Raw genomic sequence first — 26,030 nt, 5'->3', positions numbered from 1 at the left:
ACACTCGGTGCTGTGGCTGGGGAGTTATGGAATTCTAGAGCTCCGAAGAATGCCGCCGGATCCAGTTTAGCCACAGTCCATACCCATCCTCCCACCGTTCTGTGCCTCCCTCTTCCCCCGATTCTGTTTATCAAGGAGTACAGGAGCGTTTCTTTGAGGAGTTGGAGGATCAGGGAGGCAGACGGGAGGCAGACCCACAGGAAGTCTCGGAAGCACTGATTGGCCTTATGCCAATGTGTTGGCAAACTCTTCACATTTGTCAGGCTGCAAATATGCTCAAGATGTGGCCTCTGGAGAGAAGTGTGGTGGCTCTGCATTACATAATATAGTCAGGGAATGGAATGATAGAGGAATCAAGAGGAAGCGATTGAGATAATTTAGTGCTCGACTTAGGCATTCCCATCTGTTTGTTTACTTGTTGAAAAGGGAAAGTGTGGGAGCGAAAAGAGGCGATCGGTGAGATGGGGACATTTAGGACTAGTTCTTAAATTGCCAGGCGGAGAAAAATACACAAACTGACACAAAGTAATGTTAAATTGGATTGAAGCTAGAGAATGTTCACAAGATGTCCGTCAGCGAGATAAGATGAATTGAGCCCAGTCCGAATTACACAGATTCTCCTAAAGTAAGCTTTCTTCTCCAGCACAGCTGCTTTACAGCTGTGGCTGCTTTACAGCTGGGGATCAGTTCGTGTGAAATAGTTTTGCCTTTCGTAATTCTGAGGGATTCTTCCTCAGCTTCCAAATTCTGCAGGAAATGCTGTCATGACGCAGTCATTGTCGTAGTGTGACAGGAAATAAGCTTAGTGTCAGGGATGCCGACAACCAGATATTCAAGTTGTCATCCTGTGTGGTTTGCCTCTGCAGCATGTCTCCTCTCACCCTGCTCCTCCTTCCTTCAACTGACCCTGGAATCCCTCTTGTCATTAAGCATATGATGAAATGTCACATCCCAGAAATGTCATGTATCCAGGAATTAGCTGCAGGAGTTTCAGGAGGTGGAGCCGTCTCGGAGCTACTACTTAACATCAAACAAGGAAACCTACATTCAAGCTTCAAATGAATAATGAATTTGCCTGAATAATGACACCTAATTGATGGTGTTCCAGCCACACCCAGTGAAACTGCCGAGCAGGATAAAGTTCAGTTGGTTCAAGGGTGCATCGAAAACTTTGAACTATGAGGTGATAGTTGTCTTTGCTGTTTTTGGGCATTGGAGTTTTAGCAAAAGAGAAAGGAAGAATGATAAATAATGAAACAGATGTATTTGTGAGAGGAATAGAAAGGAAGAGGCACAGTGGAGGTTTGCTTGTTCTCAGTGTTGGCCGAGGGCATCGGGGCAGATACTAGCTCCTCCAGGACGCAGTATCACTTCCTCGGGCCTTTTATACCAAAACAGCATGAGAAGGTAATGGAAGTAAGGGAAGGCGGCCTCTCTGGTTTTCTGGCTGCATCTGTGATCTGGTCAAATATAATGTAAATGTGCCCCAGGTCAGATTATAGGTTCTATTCGGTGAAACATTAGACGGAGGCTTGTTTTCTCATTCAGCTGCACTTTCAGTCTTAAAAACCACAGGCTGATTAATTCAATAGCTCTCTCCACCCTATCCACTCCAAAAGATTGCTTGTAATCTTACCATCAACATATTAACACGCACACAGACTTCACCTCAAACTGTCTGGCTTTCGGCCAAATTTCACTTTTAAAATGATCACATGACCCGCCCCCATGTTACCTTTTAGTGTTTTGTGGATACAACAAATTCCTGCATTCCTGTGAGTCTTAATTCAATGATTTGTTTTCCATTTATTTCCTACAACCACTTCATTGACTCCCTATTCAGTGCGGTATGCAAAGTGTTCCTTCCTTTGTGCGTGGACACAACAGTGGCACACACACTTGAAAAGGCCCAAGTTGACCTGAAAAGATTAATCACACATGTGTGACTTTGTATTTGACTTTTAAAATCTGTGTATATTTTCTGTTTAGGTAAAGAAAAATGGTTTGTCCGACCGGATGAGTCTGGAGGAACGCAAAATACAAGAGGTAGGAGTCATATTTTACACTTCATTGTGGTCAAAGTTTGGGCTTCACGTGCAGCAACACATTTGAGACTAGCCATGCACTGGCAGAGTATCGCTGGTCATTCAGAAACATATTCTGATGATTGTTAAAAAGGGTGAGACTGATTAATTTATTTACGGATTGCTGTTAACGTTACAAACACGATACAGGTGTCTCCAATGTTTTCTAGTCAGGACCTCGAGGGGTAACTGAAGCAAAAAGTGCACGCGGTCAACTAAACAGTCACCTTCTCCTCCCTGTTCCTCTCCCTTGCTCCTTCTTAGGCCATTTTCGAGGTGATCTCGTCGGAGCACTCCTACCTCCACAGTCTGGAGATCCTGATCCGCATGTTCAAGAACTCTGTGGAGCTCAGCGAGGCCATGACCAAGACCGAGCGCCACCACCTCTTCTCCAACATCAGCGACGTCTGTGAGGCTAGCAAGAAGTAAGTGCAGGGTTGTAGCTTTTGCAGGCAGAATTACTATCAGATGTACATTGTTATGCATCTCCATGTGTTATTTTCTGTGTGTGTGTTTATAGAACTTTTTGCTATTGTGGACGCAGAGTAAATGTTGTTTTTCTGCTGCTGGTTGGTATTTCTAGGCTTGACTTACTATGTCAGTGTGTCTGTGTCTGTGGTTTTTGGTTTTGGCTGTAATGAGCTGGATCATTTCCTTATTTAAACGCACTTAACAGTTGGTAGACCACATTTATTCCATGTGAGGTGTTTCTGTAAACACTACTTACTACTCGTTCATACAATTCTTTCTACCTTAAGTCAGGGTTGTTTTCAGTATTTGAAGAACTGTGGGTCGGTAGCAATGAGCTGTTGTCTGTGTAGATCACATGATGACAGGAGAGAGAGCCTGGACGTGAGGAGCAAACCAAGGCCTCTGCCACATGTTTTAGTTTTAAAAAGGCATCACTGTTTCAACCTCAATTTTAGGCTGCTGTCCACAGAACTCTGCTGTTTACGAGGGCTTGAAACTGAGAAGTTTGGTGAGTTTTTCCCTCACCCGAGTCGATGGTTTAGGACAGGATGTTGCACAATGGTACAGATTGTCAAGCACTATTTTGAAAATTTAGATTTTAGAGATGTTTGCAAACGATGACGCTGCATTTGTTTCCTGATCGGTTGTTATAAGTTGTGACTTGACTGGTGGCAGTGAATGCAAAACGTTGCCAACACTTTCAGGGGACAGTTCTACCTCCTTTTCATTTTTTAAAAGAAATTTTAGCTTTTATTTTTTGTTATTGTTGCTCCTTGTTCATAAGTGGTCTCTGCAACTAAGTAACCGACATGCAAATCGACAATCTGCTTCCTGTTAAAACCAACATGCCGAGTGTAGGTGAATGATCATGTGCTATGTGTGTGGTTACGGATGGTGATTACTTATGAAACAGATGGGTGAAGACTGTGGCAGTGAGTGTGAGTGAGGCAGAGGCAGTGAAATTGAAGAAACAAACTGAATCTGAAACCAAATCTGATTAGACTGATAAAATCCTTATTCGGGCACAGCTCTTATTTATTTTGCACGTAATTAAAAGAGGCCATGAACCCATGGACTGCGCTGACTCAGCATTACTCCGCTCCACCAGGCACCATTATCTCTACTAATGATTGACAGAGGTGTTGCTGGCCCAGTATGTTCTCAGGTTGTTCTGCGAGGTCATTTTCAATGTTTATTTTAATGTGTCACTTCACCTGTGTTGTCCTTCTTTATTATGGCAGTGGCCTAAATTGGACTATAATCTTGGTGAAGGTTATCAGGTCAGTATCAACTATGATAACGTCAGCTCTTGCGTGGAAGTGAATGTTGAGGCTCTCACGTGTTCTTTATATCATAGTTTAAACTGGTTTGAATCTACAAACCTGGTTTCAGGACTGTTGACTACACTTTGGCCTCGGTTGAGACCAGATTTACTCCAAGGCTCAGAGTTTTGGTAATTTTGAGCTGACAAAACCCCTCTTTGCAACAGCAGGTTTAAGGTTACTCCATAAAACCTACACAGCAAAAACCAGAATAGCTGAACATGTCATCAACCTGGTCAGATTATTGAAACCTGCTACAGAGAAGCAAAGTTAAATGCAAATTTTACAGTGCGACCTCCTACCAGGTGCTGCTGGAATTTCTGGGCTTATAAATCCAAGCGTGAAATGTGCTCGCCTTTTTTCTCTGTTGCCACGGGTGTAAATTCACCCAGGCCTGAAAAATGTAAGTGTGAAAAGGCTGTTTAAGACCGTTTACTGGGATTGAGGTTGTCATGGTTGTCTCAGTGTGTGTGTGTGTGTGTGTGTGTGTCTCCCTACATTTGCTCAAGGATTCCAGGTCCGGTTTGCAGCCCCCACCTCAGATGGAAAGACTCCTTCCCTATCACATAGTCCATGTACATTTGACTTATCCCCATTATCAGGAAAATAAACTATTACAAATAACATCCCTCACATTCTGCAAGTTAATTATATTGATATGGACACTATTTGTACATTTATTTACTATTTTTCAAAATCATTTTTCCCTTCCCAATATTGATCCATTATCAGTGTATTTAAAAAAAATAACATGTGAAAAGAGCTTAAATCTAGAGTAGCTCAAAACTGAAGTCGTACATACGTTACACAACTTTCCAGCGGGAAATATTACCACATTGCTGACATTTTAACTCTGGCTTATGTTACACACAACTTCTTCAGCACTTCAGCAACAACATTACTTGCCAGAGGCAGTACAGCTTAGTTGCTGTTTTGGACCAGCAAAAGAGTATTGATATCTGGCAAAAGAATATTGCAGTTGTATCTGGGTGAAATGAATACAGTTCAAAGACATGGCACTGGACTGGTACATAGATTTGCTAGCCGATTCCCAACCCGGCGTTTTCGGCTGTGTCTAATGCATTTCAGATCCTGGTATCGTATCAGAGCATCTCTATTATTTACACCTCATTCCCAATTTGCATGAATAGGGGGGCTGTAAATTCCTCCCAGCATTCAGACGTGCTTCAGCCCATCTCATTCCTATACACAGGCCACATGCTTAAATGTGATACTTTATCCTCCCCAACTACATACTTGGGACCTGTGTAGCTCCAGGGCGGAGGGTGGAGGGCAGAGAGACGTAGGGACAGCAGACATTCAAAGAGGTAAATGCTCTGTAGCACTGGTTAAACAAGATGTTTTGGTGGGAGCAGAAAGTCGGGCTTTGAGTTTAGAGCCTCTCGAAGAAGATGGCAGTCTTATAACTCCACCTGCAGACTCGTGTGCAGTCCGTGTGTGATGGAGTGTGGGAGCGCTGTCATGCAGGTGTGTTACTGACTCACAGGTTATGACACACCTCACACCTCACACGTTACCATAACATTCCTGAAATTTTAACACAAAGACAAACTGTGACGGAGAACATGTTCCTAAGAGCTCTTATTATTTCTTTCTTTTATTCATTAGTATATATGTATTTATAGTTCTTGGTCAGCAGTCTAATTTTGGATTTTTCCTTTTTTCAACACCCCGATTGAATCCCAATCCCTTGACCTCTGCCCTCGTGACAACATGCTGTCATTAGGGTGAGTGGGTTCAGCCCCAGGAGGGAGCCCAGCCTGAACTTGGGCAGCCTTGACCTGCAAAAGCTGTCAATACACCTCCAGGACACGGACCATGCAGGGGGACAGGGCAGTGCATGTTTTCTGTGATCCTGTATTAGAGAGGTCGTAGTTCAAAGGGTGCAGCGTCCAGCATGGACACGAGGCCACACGGTCACGAGATGCATTGTTTCCCATAGATGGCAAAAGCCCAATGTATGCGGAGCAGGTGGCGACTGGGACCATAGGGACTTAAGAGGTGCTTTTGCAGAAGAGCTCAAACTCGGTCCAACCAGTCAAGGTCAACGTCCTGTGTCCGTGCAGGAGTTTCCTGTTTGTCACCATGGATGGCGCACTTAAAAATACTCGTTCTGTTGAAGCTGGACATGTGGCGTGTCGTTAAAACGGCCATCTGGTGGTGCTCAGGAAGAGGAAAAGCCTCTGTGTTATGGCTAATTGGTTGGCTATGTCTATTTTAAGAGGCGGGGACTTCCTCTTTTGTGATCTTCCAGCAGGTTAAGGAGAACGATGCTGTCACCGCTTCCTGCCTTCCTGACTTTGTATCCACCTCTGTATCCTATATGTCCCCTGGTGTGGGATGTGATCTCATGATGGGATACTGCTAACTGAAGCTGTTGCCATGTACGGTTTGAATCCCTGACATACTAATGCTTTTTTCCCCCCCATCCTGTGCTCAGATTCTTTAAGGAATTGGAGGAAAGACACCAGCAGAACATAGTCATCGACGACATCAGCGACATTGTCTGCAGGCACGCTCAGTCCAACTTTGACCCCTACATCACATACTGCTCCAATGAGGTCTACCAGCAGAGAACCCTGCAGAGGCTGGTGTGAGTGACCGAGGGAACAGATGTTCTCACCTTATCTCGCATGGATTCCATCCAGCATGAGCGGGAATTTATTCTTCCTCCCATTCTTTAAAAAAAAAAAAATCTTTCTGAACACCCTGTGTCCCTCTTGCAGGTCCAAGAGTCCGGGCTTTAAGGAGGTGCTGACCAGGATCGAGAGCCACCCGGACTGCAGGAACCTCCCCATGATCTCCTTCCTCATCCTGCCCATGCAGAGGATCACCCGCCTGCCCCTGCTCATGGATGTGAGTGGGCTGCAGACGTACAGTAGCACAAGCTCTGGAATTACAAGCCTCTGACTCTTGCGCAACAGTTTGTTTATTCATGCTGCCCCGGCTAATTCGACACAGGGTGTGTGCTGTCCTCCCAGATGAGAGTGCGACCTCATATCATTCCTTATAATCTAAACTGATCCAACTTATCCTCCTCCTCTTCCTTTTTAATGTTTTTTCTTCTTCTTCACTTTCATGCCGCCATTATTCTGTCCCCAGTGCTTCCCCCTCTCTTCCTCTCCCATGCTCGACTTTCATCCTCCTCTCTCCAGTCTTCCGTCACTGTCTCCCAAGAGACTCTGGGTTTCATGCTTGTAAACTCAGAGTCTTTTGGATCCTGAGAAAGTTTGTTTTGAATTCATCTCTTCCCACAGTGTGTTGAGGCATCGATGTTTTTTATCAGGATTCTGCTACTATAGTGTGCCATGCATGCAGTTTAATGCTGTGGGGGGGAATTTGTGCATGAATGTGTTAAATGTGTGTGTTTTTATGGTGTTAATTACAATGACTGACTTGAACCCTTGTGTTGCAGACAATTTGTCAGAAGACGCCTAAAGACTGTGCGCTGTATGAAGACTGTAAGAAGGCGTTACAAGGAGTCAGCAAGGTCAGTGGGTTTGAGGAGTGTTTTGTGTTCTTACAGTTTCACAAATTGTCACCTTCACTCTGAGCTGTTAATGGATTGTAATTAAATTGCACTTCTCCATCTTATTAACCACTCAAAGCACTTTGCAGTACAAATAGCATTCATCTATTCTCACACACATTCAAACAGCGCTTCAATACACAGGGCTTTTTCTATCACGCACCATTCTTGCACAGTTGGCACAGCTGTCAGGGGGTTCAGTATCCTGAGTATCTTGCCCAAGGGCACTCCGGTGCCAGGGATTGAACTCCTGTACTTCTGGTCTACATAATATTTCTCTAAAGCCTCATCAAGGTGCTGTAGGGATGTTGCGCTATAGGAGACTTGCGGTAGCCGTATTAAACTAGGATTAGGCTGGGATGAAGTCACTTTCTTTTTTTATATTTTTGCGGAAACCAAATTAAACAGCCTTTTTCCAGCCTCTCCTGTACTTTATCATTTTTAGCACATCTGTCATTTTTATTAACAGATGCTGTGTGTCTGTGTGTGTGTGTCTGTGTGTGTGTGAGCAGGTGGTAAGAAAGTGTAATGAAGGAGCTCGCACAATGGAAAGAACAGAGATGATGTACACCATCAACTCTCAGCTGGAGTTCAAGATTAAGGTACGTACATAAAATACATTTGAACTTCGGGACGGTATTTATTTTGAAATCACATAATTCAGGAGAACAACTGTAATGAACAACCTCAAATTCAGTGCTCAGAGTTTTATCCAAGTATGTAAGAAAATTATTCATACACACATGCAGATAAGATAATTCAAAGAGGACACGCCACTGTTACACACTTGGCGAGGATGTATACGCACAATGCACACAACGCTTGGCAGACCCCTGTGTGTCTAAGTAGTGTGGGAAGTAGCTGTTGGCACATTTGGGATTCACAGATGTCTCGCGAACATATTCTCGATCTGCATACTCAGCTGTTCACACATGGTCACACAAACGTAGTCGGCATTTCCCTGACACCACTGATATTTATTTGTCCATCACGTTTCTCTCCTCTCCTCCTGCAGCCGTTCCCCCTGGTCTCATCCTCCAGGTGGATGGTGAAGAGAGGACTGCTGACGGCCTTCGTGGAGGACAACGGCATCTTCCTCAAGCGGACGCAGCGGCAGCAGGTCTATTTCTTCCTCTTCAACGACGTCCTCATCGTCACCAGGAAGAAGAGGTGAGCTGGGGGGGAAGTGTCGGGGGGACTGTGTTGACTCTGTGGTTTGAGTGGGAGCTTTGGTGTGCCGCCTTCGCTCATTACTCACCTGTTCTGGCATGTTGAGGGGGAAAGTGGAACCATAAGCTCTTGGTTTTCACTGTGTGTACGAACCAACTGCAGCATGACTAAGACCTTGAGTAGAGGGTGTGTGCGACATTGTTCTCTTGCTTTTTACTCGTCCTGGGAATCGAGCCTGTTTTTAAGATGAAAAACAATGAGGTCCCACGCTGAAAAGAAAAGAACCAAACGGCGCAAATACACTTAATGACAACAGTTGTGTCACCGCCGCAGTGTGAAGTCATTATCTTCAGCACAGGGATTGGCACCTGCAGACGCACCATATAATCACACTGTTTTCCCATGCCGCCCCCCCCCTCTCTAATGGGTGTGTGAATTCAGTGGAACAGGTGCAGTTAACTGAACCTGCTGCGACATGGCTTCGTGAATCTGAGCTTGTTTTTCTATTGAATATTGTCGAGGTCTCAACACGTCCTGGTGTCGAGAATCATGTCGAGCTGGTCGAGCCGCTCGTCGTCAAGCCTGTAGGACACTCTGCCCCCAGTTTCTACGACATTCAACACCATGAAGAGAACTACTATGAAATGATGCGGTTTTCATTTGGGCGTTTGTGTGTGCATGCGCAACTGCGTGTATTTGTGCCAAGAAAATCCTTTCCCCCTTTCCCTCTGCGTCTGGAACTGATTCCCCCACCCCCTCCCCTCTCTCAGACTCAGGGTTCCTAAGAATCATAAAAAATGGAAAAAAAGAAAAGAAACATTCCATATGAAATTTTTCTGGGAATCTGATCCAGGACGGCGGACTCCAGCAGTGTGTGGTGTCAGACCTGTGTTTGAGGATTTGGGAAAGGGAGTTCTCCAGTGTGTGGGTGTGTGTGTGTGTGTCGGTGTGTGTGTGTGTGCAGGTTTGAATGGGAGAAGCTGTTATAATATTGGTTTGTACTGAGCCCTGCTGCGGCACGCTACTCTACTGCACTCCGTCTGCAGCAAGCAAAACAAAAACAGAGCAGGGGTACGCAAGGGCAGCCAGGTCCAGGTCACAAACCCTTCCAGACATAATGGTGTAATAGCCCCTTCGCGTGTCATTACGACCTGGAGTGTGTGTGTAGGGGGCGTAAAAGCTGCTTACTGCACTTTTTGCCAAATGCAGCCGTGTTATGTCCTTTAATCATTTAGCCCACATTTCTTAGAAAACCACGAGGAAGGAGTGAAAAGGGAAACATCACTTACACACAGAGAAAACTCAACGATGACCTCAGAATGTTTTACACCTATATTTCTTAGTGTGTGTCAGTAATTCAATAGCAACTAATACCACTTTGTTAATCAATGAATTGCTGAAGTTTTTTTTAAGCTCAAATGACAAACAAAACTCTAGTTCTAGTTTCTCCAAAGAGATGATTTGACATGATGTTTTCCCGTTTGTTTTTGTTATCTATTTGTCTAAATTAAATCTATTTTTGGGGTTTGGACTGTCGATCAGCTCAAAACAAAATATTTGATAATGTCTACGTTTGATTCAGAGAATATATGATGACATTTGATCAAATTATGTTTCATAATCATAGCAAATTTTTGATTTACAGCCGTATAATAAGCATTTACGAACTAAAAACATTTTGATATTTAACTGGAACTCAGAGCGCATACCTCTGCCAAGACCCATAGATCATAGATATCAGTCCCGTAGATATGTCTAACTTTCTCAGATAAAGATCCATGAATTCTCTGGGAAATTCGAAAAACTCAAATTCGCAATGTTAAAGAAAGTCATGTATAAAAAAAACTTGGATCCACCCTCTGATCATAACCTCCGTCCTTGTTGGAGATAAAAATTGAAAAACAGATTTTGTTCCTTCCCCTTTGCTTATTGTAGGAAGGAGCTGCGATGAAAGACAGGAGAGATTTATTTGACTTCACGCTGAACAGATCTGTGTATTTGATCAGCCCTCAAACTCGATCCGAGAAGAAAAGTGTTAGCAAGCTCCTCGGCATCAGACGGGGGCCGTGTCACGCAGCGGGTGAAAGTGTTGATCCGCTGCATGGGAACACTTACATAACACTGAGTCCACACCAGCTGGCTCCTCTCTCATCCATACTTCCCCCCCCTTTTTCCTGTGTGATGCTCGCCCTCATCTAAACACTCAGTACTGTTAAAGTTGAGGTTTCCAAGTCTGTCTTTGTTTTGTTTTTCTCTCTCCGTCCTTTTCCTTTTCCACTCTGGTAGCTGTGACCTCGTGCCGTTTCAGTCTCGCCTATCTTTGTGTGTGCGTGCATGCAAGTGTATAATCGCAACAGTTTCTGCTCTGTTCTCCTTCTTTTTTTCCCCTCCTCCCTCTGTTTGTTCGACTGTGCCGTAGTCTCAACACTCTGCACCAGGACATTACGCTTTCACCATGTGTGGTTGTGTGCACGCACTCCGGCTTGACTCGTCCTATCTCCACATCTGGGAGGATGTGTGTTCCTCGTGCTCGAGTGTTTAAGAACCGGTTCGGTGGAGCTGGCACAGTTTGTGATGACGTGCGGTAGAGATCCTGCGTTGTCTCTGACAGACAAGTCATTTACATACCAGCCATGTTCTGTGTAGGCGTCTGTGTAAAGTAACTTGTGTGAAGGCCAAACGTTATTTCACTTTTTTTAACGCCTCTGATCCACATTTCAACGTGAGATTTCTCAACTCTCTTCCCCACCTTCATTCCTGTATTTGGCAAACATCTGACTGTAAACCCACCCACCCACACCCGAGAGAAACCTCACCCCACAAACATGCAGATTCCATCACCCGTCCCATTCCCCAGTGTCATGTAAATGGCATTCCAGGCATTCTACCTCGAGGGCTGTCAGGAGCTGATGCTGCTGACATCCCTGAAATCCAGCCAGCAAAGGATTCTTATTTTACCACGAGGACTATTAAGGGTTTCTTCAATATGTTTTTTTATTTTAGAAAATCATGTGGGATCATGAGGATTTGAGATCACATGTCCCACAAAAAAATGGAATCCAGTTGATGAAAGGGGAGTAACGCAAAGATGAAGAGATATTTTAAAGAAGAAAGTAAACGATGGAAGTTTTACCGTGTTTATTAGCAACATTTAAAAACAACTAAGGGCGAGCTTCCTCCAGCTGAAAACCAAAAGTACACAAAACGATTGTCTCACACAGGGAGGAACCCAAAATAAATCCAACGCACGTAACAGTCCGTCATGTTTTCATCAGAAAATGAACGCTCAAATTTGGCTTGATGAACAGATATATCATGATTATTATATATTATATAATTATTACTTTATTATATAATTGTGGATTATTATAATTTTGTTAAAGGGGTTATATGTGTAGTATAAAGGGTTTTTTAAAGGGTAAAAAATTACCTTCAGCTCAGCTACAAATTAAGGGGTTCACCCAAAACATGCAAAGCAATTGATTGTCATACATTAAAGTGTTTGAATGAATTACATGCAATGTTTAATGGGTTTTTAAGGAATTTTTAGCCCTCAAAAGAAACCAATAAAAATCATACCACTGAATTTTTACCCTAATAGGAAAGTTAAGGTGCTTTTAAGGTACGAATGCACTGAATTACTATGTAAAGGGCCCTGATTTGGCATCATACAAATACATTTTATCGATTTTTATAATTATCTCTCAATCTTAATGGTTTAATGTTTTTTTTATGAGTCGTATCAATCATCTAACTCTCAGCAAATCATCTTATTCTCTAAGTTTCAGTTCAATCCTCGTGTACAGACAGTTTTATTTCAAATAGTAGTTTCTCTTGACTTTTCTGTCTCTCTTGTTTCCCTCCCTCTGCTTCTATCTGACCCATCTCTCCCTGTACTTTCCTCCTCCTCCTCTTAGAAGTCTACTCGGTTGTGGTCAGCGGGCTTTAACTTGATTGATTGCTGAACAATGGGGGTTGAGTGGTAACAGTTAAACCTTGTTGAGAGTCTCCCAGCCGTGACCGGATTCTCCAACCAGTCATGACCCCGGGGGTCCAGGGTTTTGTGTGTGAGAGGGAAACAGTGAGTCGGTGACACGTGGACAGATTCACTGTTTGTGTAATCTCCACCTCTATCCTCTGATTTTAGCGTGTGTGTTTGTGGGAATGCGTGTGTACACTACTGGATACACTGGCCTACAAGGAGCGGGGTTCCTGTCCAGTAGCTCCCCAGCCTGAGTGCAGTTCTAGTTTCAGGTTGATGAAACACATGTGGGCGAGTTAAGCTCCTGTTCTTCAGTGCACTATGAAAACATTTCCCCCAGGTTCAGCGCTGCATTAGACGTAGCATGTCTCATAATCAGCTCCAGATGTTTGGAACTAACTGAGCGTACAGCTAAGTACGGGGTCATGCTCAGGTAAAGGTGGAACATGTTTGCTGACAAAGACTCCGCAGGGTCTTTAAAAGTCGAATAACTTCTCAAAAGTCAATTATCTGAATTTCAGGCCCTTAATAAGTCTAAAATATGTTTGAATATTACATCTTGAATACATTTAGATGAGTCTTACTTATGTTAAAGTTAATTTACCATTACTTTCATCACAGTTTAAAATCCGGTTTTACTAAGGCCTTGAAATTCAATAATCTACATTTTATGCCTTAAATCGTTTCGCACTGGGCCCTAAATATGTTTAGGAGGGTCTTAATTATGTTGACGTCCATTTAACACAACTTCCATTGTACTAAATTACTTTACTACCACTACAAACATGACCAACACTGGATAAACTTGTTGGAAACCTGAAGAAATCGGTTGCTGATTTGGTGTAAAGACGTACACGGCTGAATATTTTTGGCTTTTGACTGACACGGACTCAGAGACATAATGTGACATCTGATTTATTAATTCAGGTGAATTTGATGAACCACACAGTCTCTGGGGCTGAATGGCTGAGAAACTAAATCTCTACTGAGCTCAAATCTGACGTGTGAGGGGGGGCGGCGGCTCTAATCGGCAAATATGTTTTTCATGGGTCAATTTCTCCTCAGTTCTTATTATTGTAGCAACATGATTTCGTTTTCTATTCACCAGGGTGCAAATATTTCACAGATTTTTATGATATTATTTCATTTGCTTTAAATTAGTTAACAAGTTTGTACCAAAAAAAAGGTGGCATGGCACATTAGTTTCTTTTATTCTAAAGTTTATTTGATCCTGGAAAAACAAAGAAATGAAGTATGTTTTCATTAAAGCTCCACTTGGTGGCTGGTGCAGCGTGTCCAGGAATGCAGACTGGGGGCATGTTACACCAGTTGTGGATTGGTGCTTTCAGAGGACCACCATCTGGAAACAGAAACGGACAAAGAGGTCGTTCCAGAAAGTCTGAAAGAAAAACAACCTTTCGTTAAACGACCCTAACGTTTGTCTAAATGTTTGTTGGAGAAGGTGTGTGTGTGTGTGTGTGTGTGTGTGTGTGTGTGTGTGTGTGTGTGTGTGTGTGTGTGTGTGTGTGTGTGTGTGTGTGTGTGTGTGTGTGTGTGTGTGTGTGTGTGTGTGTGTGTGTGTGTGTGTGTGTAACTTGTTTCTTCACACCGCTTTGATCGGTGGTATAAAGTTCAAGGAGTAGTGTTTTCAAGTGAGTTCATTTTACTGTCAAATTCAATTTCCCGTAGCTTTTCTAGAGGGATAATAACCCTGAAATTGCAGACCCACTGGGCACATTCAGCTCAGCGGTCGTCCAACGAAAAACCACAAGAAAAAGAAAACACGAGGTCCAAAGCATGGATTTGTAGAATCGTCACACCCCTACTGTGCACAGTGCACGTTTCAAAGTTCAAATGCTTTTTGTTGGTATTTGCATGACAGGAAACTGAATCTCCTCGAGTAAAGATCCACACATTTAAAAACCTCTGTCACACTTCAAAATAATCTGATTTAATCTCAATTAAGGGAAGACCACCCAGTTTCAAACTGTAAAACTTAATTCAACCTTTCCCTCTCTATCTCCCCGTCAGTGAGGAGAGCTACACCGTGATCGACTACGCTCTGAGGGACCAGATCTGGGTGGGGTCCTGCCAGCCTGAGGATGTCCACCTGTCCCCGGTCAGAAGCACCTCCAGCATGCTCAGCTCCCGGCAAGCCGGCGCCAATCATCTCTTCCGGCTGCGTTTCCGCAGCAACCACTCCGGGGAAAAGGTGCCCATGATCCTGGGCACGGAGTTGCTGTGAGTGCTTTTCTTTCTGACCTTTGCTCCTCCCTGATTGCGCTGTTTTCGTTTCACTGGTGCTCGGTTGCAGATTTACGAGATCCGGTGAATCATGTTCACGTCTGACATGACTTCAGGTACAATATAAAATACAGAAGGTTTGATACAGTATGTGTTTCTCCACTCGAGACTGCAGAGTGTATGACGGAGTATTGGGGCCACTAAAAGTGAGAAAAAAAACAGGAAGATTACAATATCAAAGTGGTAATATCACAAGAATAAAGTTGTAGTAATTTGAGAATAAGTCGGAATATTACGAGATGAAGTCACAATATTTTTTCCCTTTTTCTGGAAGTATGACTTTTTGCTAATTGAATTATGACTTAATTCATGTAATATTAAGCGTTTTTCTCATTAAATTGAGACTCTAAGATTCTTGTAATGTTACAACTTCATTCTCGTAATATTACATCTTCTCAATACGACCTATACTGAAGTTTAACTTGACAAGATGCTCAACGTTCCACTTTTCAAAGCAGGGTACAGACTGATATTCTGATATCTCCCCTCTAAAATGACACGTATCCCAAAATTACAACTCCGTTCTCAAAATATACAACTTTTTTTATCTGGTAATAAGTCTCTTTTTCTTTTCTTCTTCAGTATGGCCTCAATTGTTCTTCCCGTACTGAACACAGCTCAGAACCCTCTCTTGTTCCTGAACCAGATTCCTTCAGCTTTACCTTTTATGTTCTCTAATGTGCTTTTAAACTTGAAGTAAGAAAATCCCTCTCTCCTTAGCTCTTATTTCTTTTTGGACCTTTACAAGTCGCAGGGATATTTAGTTACATCTGTTCACAAAAACACAGCCAGAGCCTCTTGTTTACGTGACCCAGGAAATGAAGTTTATTATTCTGCTTTACAGTCCTACTGTCTTCGCTCGCATTGTAATCCGGACCGGCTGGACCAGATAATTGTTTTGTTGACGAAGCGTCTCACAAAACCCGACCGTCTATTCGAGGAAAACAACGACCTTTCTTTAAAATCTGAATGTGGCTGAAATGTGTTGCATGTGCAGTGATGACTCACACATCTGACCTAGAAATGCAACCAGCTGGTTCGGAGTTTCATTGAAGTTCATGCCTGTAGCTGTTTGGGTAAAACCCCGACACACACACAGACAGACACACACACAGCCCCTTTCCAGCTCCAGCTCCCTTTGTACAGCAAATAGCGACGTTGTTTAGATAGATTATATAACCAACACAAACAAAGGGGATCTGTCATATTGGGCTTCATACAGGGTGTATTTGTTCTGGTTAGAATTAAGAATCGCAGCCCACACACACACTTGCAGTCACTGTAATTATTTGCTATGGTTCAATGCTTTGTAATGGAGTGTTTTCATATGCACGGGGCCTGTTCCTCCTCATTCCTGTGCAGTTACAGAATCTTCCTCTCTATTCTGATCTCGGCGGCTCCACTGTACAAAAACACTCCTTCTTTAAATGGCTCTTAACTCAGCTAATGGCTTTTATTAGTGTTTTTCTTAAATCACCCAAATGTTCCTTAAGTGCACATTGTTTTGTTTTGTAACTACGGTTGAGTTTCGGATTGTTACTTCAAAGATTGTAGGCGAATGTGAATTGTTGAATGTAATGGAAGGAATTCAGTTAATGATTTACATTCCCAATGTAACTGAGAGGCGTGGTTCAGGTAGTAATGGTTATTTTAATGCATCAGCTCAGCACAAGGTTCAGGCGCCAAAGTGACACCTGCCACAGTGAAGCCGTTTTTCAGACATGAACTCTAGAAACTATTTCCCGGAGTTCATGTCTTCTGTCTTCATGTCCTTTCCACATATGAAGAATGCAGCAGGAGATTGTTCCGGTCAGACGTGTTTCTGACGCGTGTTCGAAACGCCATCAACACGCTCACTCGTTCGCTGTGAATGTTCCTGCTGTATTCTCACATGGGCTTTCATAGAAATTTTATTTGGGAGCGTGCCTATAAAGTTCCGGACATTTGCGTTCTCAAACTCAACCCCTCCGGAAAATGTCTGAAAGCAGCTTTAATTAATCACATCTACAAATAATTAGTCAGCAATCATTTTGATAATGGATTATTCTATACTAATCAATTGAAATACATACACTCTGCAACTTTCTCTGTTCCTCCTAAGCTCCTCAAAATTATAAGTTATTTTCCGGTGTGGACATCTCTTAACTTCAGTGCTGTAAATACCACACAAAGCATCTGCAGTAATAACGTTAAGTGTGACTGTGACGTGACTTTGCTTCCATTGCGGCCCACTGAGCCTTTGGACACGGCCCATGTAGACATGCGGGGGTCTCCTTGTCGAACTGCCCCCTCTGTAGAGTGTGTGTTCTTGTGGAAAGCCCCTCGGCTCCCTCTTTTCATAGCTAGGGGTTGAGATTTAATGTTGAGAGTGTGAGTGTGTGTGTGTGTGTGTGTGAGGGGGAGGGGGGGCACTCCTCTCACTGTAATACCGAATGAGCTGAGGAGAGGGGGACCCTGGCAACCGTCCATTGTTACAGTGGTTGCTAGGCATTGTTTAAGCTGTTGCGTAGCAGCGGCCCATTGTGAAACGGGCGGTTTCCCACGAGCGTCCCTCCTCCCGCCTTTTTACTTTACATTGCCCCCGACCCTGCCTCACAGTCCCGTGTCTGATCTTTTAGACAGCGGCCGGTCTCTCCACTTTGTTTCTGATGAGCAGAGAATAACTTCCTCTTCCTGCGGACATTCATTCCAGTGTAGTGGTCTAACCCGACATGACACACATAAGTGGTGTTATATTAGCCGGCCTATTTTAGTCTTCTGTCAGAGTTCAGTGAAGTGGACAGGACAGAGTATCAGGGCTTTCTTGGAAATTGTAGTAAGGATGGACAGAATCGGGGCAACAAAAGAAAAGTGAGTTCTGAGACCCGGGTGACAACTTCAGCCTTTTTTGATGGAGCACCAGTTTTGTAGGGTTGCAATGAATAATTGATTTAAAACTTAATTGTCAATAAAATGTTTGAAAACCGTCAAAGTAAAGCCCCAAATCCTGACATATTACAAGCAGGATTAATTAAGGTCATAAAAAGGCTTAAATTCAACTTGTTGAAACCTGAAGAAAACCCTGTTTTACTCGAGCAGCCAGTTCATCGGGGTGAAGAGGTGACGTAGGTACAGTACACTGGACACCCGCCTTTGTTTAGACAGAATGTGTTGGTCACACGAAAGTAAAACTGAAATATAATGAATGTAATTGATTTCCAAAGAAACCCTTCGGAAGGAAGTTGCTGATCGGATGGTTTAGGTGTGGTCAGCTGATGTGGGTTTTGCGTTCACATAGATAGAAGGATAGATATATACTGTAGATAGATAAATTGATGGACAGATGGATGGATAGATAGATAGATAGATAGATAGATACTTTATTGATCCCGGGGGGAAATTTAGGCAATATCGGAGGACTAAGACTATGCAGACCCAGTGTGTGTGATTTCTCGGTGGCAGGTATATGCAGAAGTGGTTCTCGGGAATCAAACGTTCTCTGTACTCCGAAGGAAGTGTCTGTGTTGCAGATATTTTTGGTTTACTTCCCGGCAGCTCCAGTTGGGTTGCACTGTAAAATTCCACACATTCTGACTGAAGGCGGGTCTGTTTTGGTTTTGGTGGAAATGAAACTGTAGAATTGAACCTTTCTGTGTTGGTCAGCGCGGGCGTTTCTGCTTTCAGCTCCATTTGCTCTCTACCTGTGAACCCTTTCAGCCGGTGCCTTACCTGTGTCCACTCAAGCCTAAGTGTCAGTCTGTGAGGTCTTGGAATCAAGCACACAACAGACTGATCTCTGACCCAGGCAGTAACGTAATACATCAGGAATTCAGACTGGCAGCTGGATTAGAGACGGCACAAGGACGCCTGTGTGGCTCCCCACCATCGTTTGTGCATCCCCTTCTCTTCTGTCTGTGTCCTCGTCCCTGTCTGTGCATCCTTTTGTTCCGTGTGTGCGTGTCAGTGCGCCGTCCCCATGACCCTAATGTTCTGTCCTCTGCAGAGTCAGTAAATGGTGCTTCTCTATTAGTGGAAGAGAGCAGCTACAGAAGTCTGCAGCAACAGTTCTGTTAGTCAGATACACATGTAACACAAAGCAGCAGCGCTTATGTAACAGCCGGAGGAGGAGGAGGAGGAGGAGGAGGAGGAGGAGGAGGAGGAGGAGGAGGAGACTCTGCTGCATGCTTCAGCATTTTAAAAATAGTTTTTATGCTTTTGTTTTTATGCTTGTTTTTCATTTTTGTTTAGATGACAACAAGAAATTTGCTGATGGGAGATGTTCAGTACGACGGAATATTAGGACCTTTTTGTAAAAAAGTCATAATTTAACGAGAATAAATTTAGGAAAAGACCCCTTTTGACTATCACACAGAAATAACCAACGATATACAGCAATTTGTACGACACATTTAATGACAGAAGTGCTAATAAATAGTAAAAACTACATCTTTCACTGCTGTTGATATACGGAGGGGCCATCTTGGTTCTATGGAACGCGGCATAATACATGAATCTATGTCACGATCAGATACCACGTCTCAAAAATATAATTTATTCGACTTTCACCCAGATAAATAGATTAGATTATCCCCTCTTCTTCGCCGCTCCAGAACAGTAGTTGTGCTGTTCTGCCACTGGCAAGTTCTATTTTTCGAGCAGTGAAGAAGTGAGTTCTGTTAGAGTAGCGTTTGCCAAAGCTAACTGAAAAAATGAGCTGTTTGGCAATATTTCACTCTGCAAAGTCCATGTGTACGTGTGTGCAAGACTTCAGCTTCCAGCTATTTAAAGGAAGTAATTGTTGTGTATTCCTAGATTTATTTATGTGTGTTTATTTTCAGTTAAACTAAAGATAATAAAAGAAGTTCTATGGCATTCATTCAACCTGAGCCAGGCCATAAACAATAATAGCAATCATCACTTCTATGCAGAGTGAGTAGCAGACAGCTGTTAAAATATGTAATAGAAGTTATTATTATGTTTTAATACACTGGTATTGGACTGGTACTCTATATTGGCCAATAAGCAAAGTCCAGGTATTGGTATTGGTGAGGGGAAAACTGGTATCAGGACATCTATTATGGGAATTGTTCCATCTGCCGGGATGGAGATGTTTTGTTTTTTCGGAGGAGTAGGAATTGTTTCCAAATGCTGACAATGTGGTTCAGTGGAAACAAGGGAGGAATTTTGTTGAGAGTAAACAAATCGGAGAGAGTTTGCAGAGAGAGCGTTACGAGGAGAGGGGAGTGATAACACTGAGATGAGAACCAGTGGCCTGGTGGTGATTTGAAGTTGGCAGAGGAAGGAATGTTAGAAAGAGGCTGTCATCAATCTGTCAATATTCTGCTTGTGTGAAAGAAGTTTTCCAGCAGCGAGGCCTCTCTGCCTTTCACCGTTGAAACAAGCTCCTCTGGCATTGGTGTGATGACTCCTGTTGTTGCCATGTGGATAAATGCTTAAAGTCATAGGGATCTTTACTCCAATGACTACACTGATCCTTCAATGGCCTGCAGTCATGCACAGAGGAAGAGCCCAAGCACCTGTTTGTGCACATGCAGTGTTCACATGCCTCCATGTAAACACACGGGCTGCTCTATTTTACCTGAAACCTCTTTGGGTACATGCCTCACATTCCTCAGATAACCCATTAAATGCCTCTGAAACACATGGCGTTCTGTTCACGCCTGTGCACGTATACGTTGAGTAAGTGTACACTCGCAGTTTGAACAAAGTAGTTCAGCTGTTTGAGTGTGAGAAGGAGACCTGCCATGCTGGTGTGTCCTGTATGTGCACAGACTGGCGGCATGTGTGTCCATCTGTCAGGAGCGGCGACCGACAGCTGTCTTTCCCACAGAGCGGCTCGGATGTTTGGACTGTCACATTCACCGCAGAGACAAAGCCGGGGCTCTCTGCTGAAGCCCGTTTCTCTTACATGTGTCATATGGATTCACCTAAATATTATATTCAGCTTTGATTGATTAGCAATCACAGCCTGATCAGTGACTTTCTGTTTGACAAAAATAGAAAATTGTGCATATTTACCTCTTCCACTTAATCTTCTAAATGTATCTGTTGCATGTTTTGCGATGTGTGGACAATAATTAGCTACGTACAAGATTTGCTGCCCCTATTTGTGAATATAAAGATTCTTCTTTTCGGCGTTGTTTTTTCTCGGGATGACTGTCTGTCCGTCCCATTGTTGTGAACACAATATCTTAAGAACCCCTTTTGGGAATTTCTTTAAGTTTGTTAAAAAACGTTCACTTGGACTCAAAGATGAACTGGTTAGATTGGTCAAGGTTAGACTGGTTAGTTCAAGGTCGCTTTGACATTATAAACCACATATTTTGCCTTGTGAACGCAATCCTCTGAAAACAATTGAAAACAAGTGAAGATTAGAATTTGGTGGTCAAATGTCCAGCTGGCCTCGCAAAACCCTTTTTTAGCATAGTGAACTTATTATCTTAAGAACACCTCAACAGAACTCATTCAAATTTGGCACAAATGTTTTGGACTCAGATTCACTGTTTAGATTTTGATGGTCAGAGGTCAAGGTTTTTGGTCTCTTGAATAAGCTATTTCAAGTTTGCTTTTCTGGAAGATCAAAGTATAAATGTATCTGCAAAAGCTAACAACATTCTCATCAGCACTATCTTTGCTTTGTGTTTACAGCTAATTGCAAATGTCAGCACTCCAACTCGTTAAACTAAGATGGTGAATATTGCAAACATTATAACCGTGTGAGCCTCAAAGATTGCTTGTTGGAAACAATTACCACTTTTTTATGTTATATTTTCATCACTTGACAGGTAGGGGATTATTTATACTTGGACTTTGAGCCCATGGTGTTAAGTTACCATCAGAACCAGCGTACGTAGACTGTAAACCTAATTGTAAAGCTCCAAAGGTTTATTCCGGTCATTATATTACACTGTGTGTACACGTGATGGCCTCTAAGTTCATTATTGTATTCACAGAAGAGGTTTATGGTGATTTTGTAGTTGTTGAGTGATGACGTGACCCAGTAATTTACAGCTTATGTGTCCTGAGAAGGATCAGAACGACATGTGGACAATGGAAACACAATAATCAGCTCTGACTCATGGGACTTGCTTGTTTGAGGTCCAATTTAGGCCTTTGTGAAGAAGTTCCACACAGATACCACTCAGTCTGCGATGTACCCATCCCTGCACGACACGGCCATATGCCGCTGAGTCACAGAGGGCCTCAATAAAAACCCCTCTGGTTCATTTCCTGAGTCCACCCCCCCCCTTTTATCTCTCCCTCTGCCGTTCTTCACTAAATCCCCTCCTCTGCTCTCCGTTCTGCAGTTAGATGAGAACAGGTGAAATGAGAGATTCGTGGAATCCAACCTGTGTGACTCCACCCAGTGTTTTAGTTTTTTTTCTTTTTTCAATGAAACGCAAGAGAGAGCGAAAGCACAAGCGGCTCCTGAGAATCAGCCTTTGTGCTTGTTCTCCTCGTTTTCCTCTGAGTGAAAACACACCTCTGTTCTCTGAGACAGAGGACAGAGGGGAGGGAAGACGAAACCGGCTTGAAAATGAAATTCAATTAGCTGCCAAAGCCTGTTTACTTGTGTATGTATATGCTCTGAACAAAAACCTTTTGCATGTGTAATACACAACAAGCAACTCTTTCAAACACAATTTGGGTCGTCAACACCACAGCACTGTCATGTTTCAGGAGTTGTGCAGTTTAACTCATGAAAGTGTAGAACTCGGATAAGTTTCATGAAGTGTTTGTGTTGTTTTGTGTTCTTACAGAAATGAGCGCGCTCGATGGATCAGCGGTCTGGGCCAGAGCATCAACAACAAGAAGAGTGAAGACCGAATCAGTGAGTTACACACACACACACACTTTAACGTGCTGCATCCACTGAGCCTCTTAACTTCTCCTAAGGCTATTGCACCACCTTGTGGCTGCTAAATGAAATGTCCCCCCCCCCCCTCCTGCTTTAGGTGCTTGTTAATTCAGATAAAATATATTCAAATAAGACCAGAGGACTAAAATAAAACACTCTCTTCTCGTTGCTGATTAATGTTTGTGTGTGTGCGCCTCCAGACGCCATGCAGATGGAGGTGATCAGGACGTACACAGCCAAGCAGCCGGATGAGTTGTCGCTGCAGGTGGCCGACGTGGTGCTGCTCTCACAGACTGTAGAAGACGGTGGGTGCCCCCCTCTCGCTCTTTCTGTAGCTGTCACTCTGAAGTATTTCTCAAATGTTCCCTGTTTCAGTCGCATCTTTTCATCATGCACTTCTATACACTCTCCTTTTCACTATTCATGTTTTCCACATGTTGGATGTGGTTTAAAATCTACACAAACACGCAGGGGCCAGAGGTCCTTTCCCTCTTAGTGACCATAGCAACTGCCTTTCATGTTATAGTACAGATTGTGCATCGAAAAACAAACAATTGCTTAAGTCGTCATGTCCATTTTTTTCCCCTCCCAGGCTGGTGCGAAGGTGAGCGGCTGCGCGACGGAGAACGGGGGTGGTTCCTCGCCGAGTGTGCCGAGCCCATCACGTGTCAGGTCACCATCGAGCGCAACATGCAGAGGATGGATCGCCTGCAGGGGCTGGAGACGAACGTGTGAGCGAGCCGGCTGCCTCGACCACAGAGGGCTTTTTTTCCGCAGCTGTTCGTGACCCTTTGACACAACAGTGAGCTGCCTTATGAAGTGGTGAACCCCGGACAAATGAGTTCAGGGACAACACGAGAGACCCGCCCGCTGGGACCAATGCGTGCGAGCTGCGGGGCTGCTGGGACAAAGATGAAGCCGTAATTCAGAGGTTCAACGCAAAGTCTGAGTTCAGAGCAAATGCAGAAGGAGGACTGATTTCCTTAACTGGTGCTCGGTCCTCGTGTGGGGGGGGGGCTGGTGGGTTTGACGGTGGGATCTGTCACATTCTCTAATTACCTGGTTGTTTGGGAAACGTCACACCCACGGCCAAAGTCCCTGAAGTTCTAAACCTTATTGTTTTTTTCCCAAACATATTTTTAAGTGATGTGTGAAGTAATAATTTAGACAACAGCACCACTGCTATCGGACATAAGGTGGAAGAAATAGAATGAAGACGACAGCAGCCTGATGTCTGGGAATGAGGCTCGGGACATGTAATCAGGAGCTCTGCCAGTAACAATGTAACTATGCGAAAGTGATATTGATGCAGGAGGGTGAGATTGGCAGCTTCTTTACAGTGTGTGGATTAAGTTTCATCCACACCGCTACGATTCAGTTTGACAACACATCTCTGTTGCTGTGTTTACGCCCCCAACACAACCCCACACTGGAGTTTTTTCGAGCACCTGTTTGGAAACACTACTGGTCCCATTTTGGTTTGAAAACCTCTGGGGCTGTGTAGGGTCAGAACGGAGAAGTTTGAAACAACGACCAAGTCAACTCACTGATTGGTTCACATTAGTCAAGACTCCACTACCACCAGTGAAGCCAGAATGTATTTCTTTCCACCATTCTCGTTTCTCATTCATAGTATTTTTCTATAAGTAAGCAACCGACTGCAGAGTAGACTATCTGCTTCCTGTTTAAACCGGCACTCGCATGCCCAGTGTACGTGAATGGTCACATGATTTGCGTTTCAGCGATGTTATTATGGACGAGCATAATTAATGATACAGAGCTAAAACGCATAAAACTAGAAGTCCCAACGATCCCTTAAATTCAATCAATATGCACAAAATTGTATAAAATATTAGTTCTCTAAACAAGCCTGATTTCTTTTATCGTGATCCATTATTTATTCCCCGGGAAATTAGTGAAAATTTCAAAAAAAATTCCTGGATCAGCAAAATGATCTGGATCCTCACACAAGTTCTTACCTGACTCATACAACGTCCTTCCACCAAGTTTCATGGTAATGGTCCTTAAAAACAAACCAACCAACAAGCGGACAGGGATGAAAACATAACCTCCCTGGCGGTGGTAACTAAAACATGGTCGTATGGATGCAGCTACTGGAGTGTTTCAGTGGCACCTGACGGCAAGTGAAAGTATTCCAGGGATTTTTACAACAGACATGTTGGTGTGTGTCGAGATGCAAAAGAAAGGAATGGACTGTTTGTCTAAAGAGGCAGAGGCACTTTGTGTAAATAGTCATTAATTGGATATAATTGAGAATTACAGTCATCTTGGAGGGATGATTTCATTTGTACATGTTAAGCAGAGGGGCCAAGTATCTGTTTTCCACCCTGCTGTTTGTCACCGGTTAATGTCCCCCTCATGACTCCCACTCCAAAGATTTGTGTCACAACTGCCATTATTCTCTCCATCCACTCTGATTTGTACGGCCTGAATTATTGCACACACACACACACACTTGATGCCAGCCAGAGGTGTATAAATAAATATCCCCCTTCAGGATTTATATGCGTGATGCTACAGAGGCAAACTGAAATTAATTTGCGTGTGCTGATGGGAAGAGACGGAGCAGCCCCCAGCCCCGGCCCGGCTTTTAATTTGATTGTCCACAGTGAGTCATCTTTTTAGTGTCCACCTAAAGGAAATGAATGGCTTCGGTCAGTCTGATGATAACGCCGTCCATCAGGCCCACCGCTCTGGCCCCGGCACCAAACGACAGCGACCACGACCGTCGAGCTACGTGAAGCGAGGTATGACAGAAGTGGGCAGAGCAGACAAAGCTTTGTATTTGCACTCAGGGAAAATGTAGCTCTGTGATACCACACGTCTCAACATGAATTCGTCTTTGCTTCAATCACTTTCCTCTTCTTGTAACTATTGTAAATCAACTGTGTACATGTAAATATGTAAAACAGCCTGAATTGTAACATGTTTTCCAAAATACAGATTTATATTGCAGAAACTATCCTAGTCGACCTTATTAATAAAAAAGCTTAATTGCCTGTCATGTTTCCTCATTGATCAATGTGACACATTTTTTTTTTCTCGAGTACTGCTGCTTGAAAATGACTTAACTTCTCTTCTTCCAGTAACTTTTGGAGCAATAAATCAGCCGTAAGCTTTCTGGACATTCAGCGGCACATTAATCAGAAATGTGCATAAATCCTCACCGGCAGCACTTTCACGGATATTTACGAGGTATCGGCTGTTAAACCAAGGGGTGAGCAACCGAGTGCGTATTTCAGGGTGATGCTGATCTCTCAGTTGTTGA

General features: G+C 43.4%; 1 protein-coding gene across 1 annotated transcript in view; it reads left to right on the top strand.

The window, feature by feature from the left end:
• LOC118105934 (rho guanine nucleotide exchange factor 26) overlaps positions 1 to 25,761 on the top strand; it is a 29,006-nt gene extending 3,245 nt beyond the window's left edge. Inside the window, exons 5-15 of the mRNA XM_035153989.2 lie at positions 1,990 to 2,046; positions 2,349 to 2,509; positions 6,339 to 6,491; positions 6,625 to 6,754; positions 7,314 to 7,388; positions 7,940 to 8,029; positions 8,443 to 8,597; positions 14,611 to 14,820; positions 22,644 to 22,714; positions 22,942 to 23,046; positions 23,334 to 25,761. Of these exons, the coding sequence (XP_035009880.2) occupies positions 1,990 to 2,046; positions 2,349 to 2,509; positions 6,339 to 6,491; positions 6,625 to 6,754; positions 7,314 to 7,388; positions 7,940 to 8,029; positions 8,443 to 8,597; positions 14,611 to 14,820; positions 22,644 to 22,714; positions 22,942 to 23,046; positions 23,334 to 23,476 (1,350 nt within the window). The 3' untranslated portion in view covers positions 23,477 to 25,761. The remainder of the gene's footprint in view (positions 1 to 1,989; positions 2,047 to 2,348; positions 2,510 to 6,338; positions 6,492 to 6,624; positions 6,755 to 7,313; positions 7,389 to 7,939; positions 8,030 to 8,442; positions 8,598 to 14,610; positions 14,821 to 22,643; positions 22,715 to 22,941; positions 23,047 to 23,333) is intronic.
• Positions 25,762 to 26,030: the final 269 nt, after the last annotated feature.

Source organism: Hippoglossus stenolepis, chromosome 4 (assembly GCF_022539355.2).
Source record: "Hippoglossus stenolepis isolate QCI-W04-F060 chromosome 4, HSTE1.2, whole genome shotgun sequence".
In the NCBI taxonomy this organism is placed as follows: Eukaryota; Metazoa; Chordata; class Actinopteri; order Pleuronectiformes; family Pleuronectidae; genus Hippoglossus; species Hippoglossus stenolepis.
This window is presented reverse-complemented; position numbering and strand designations above follow the sequence as displayed.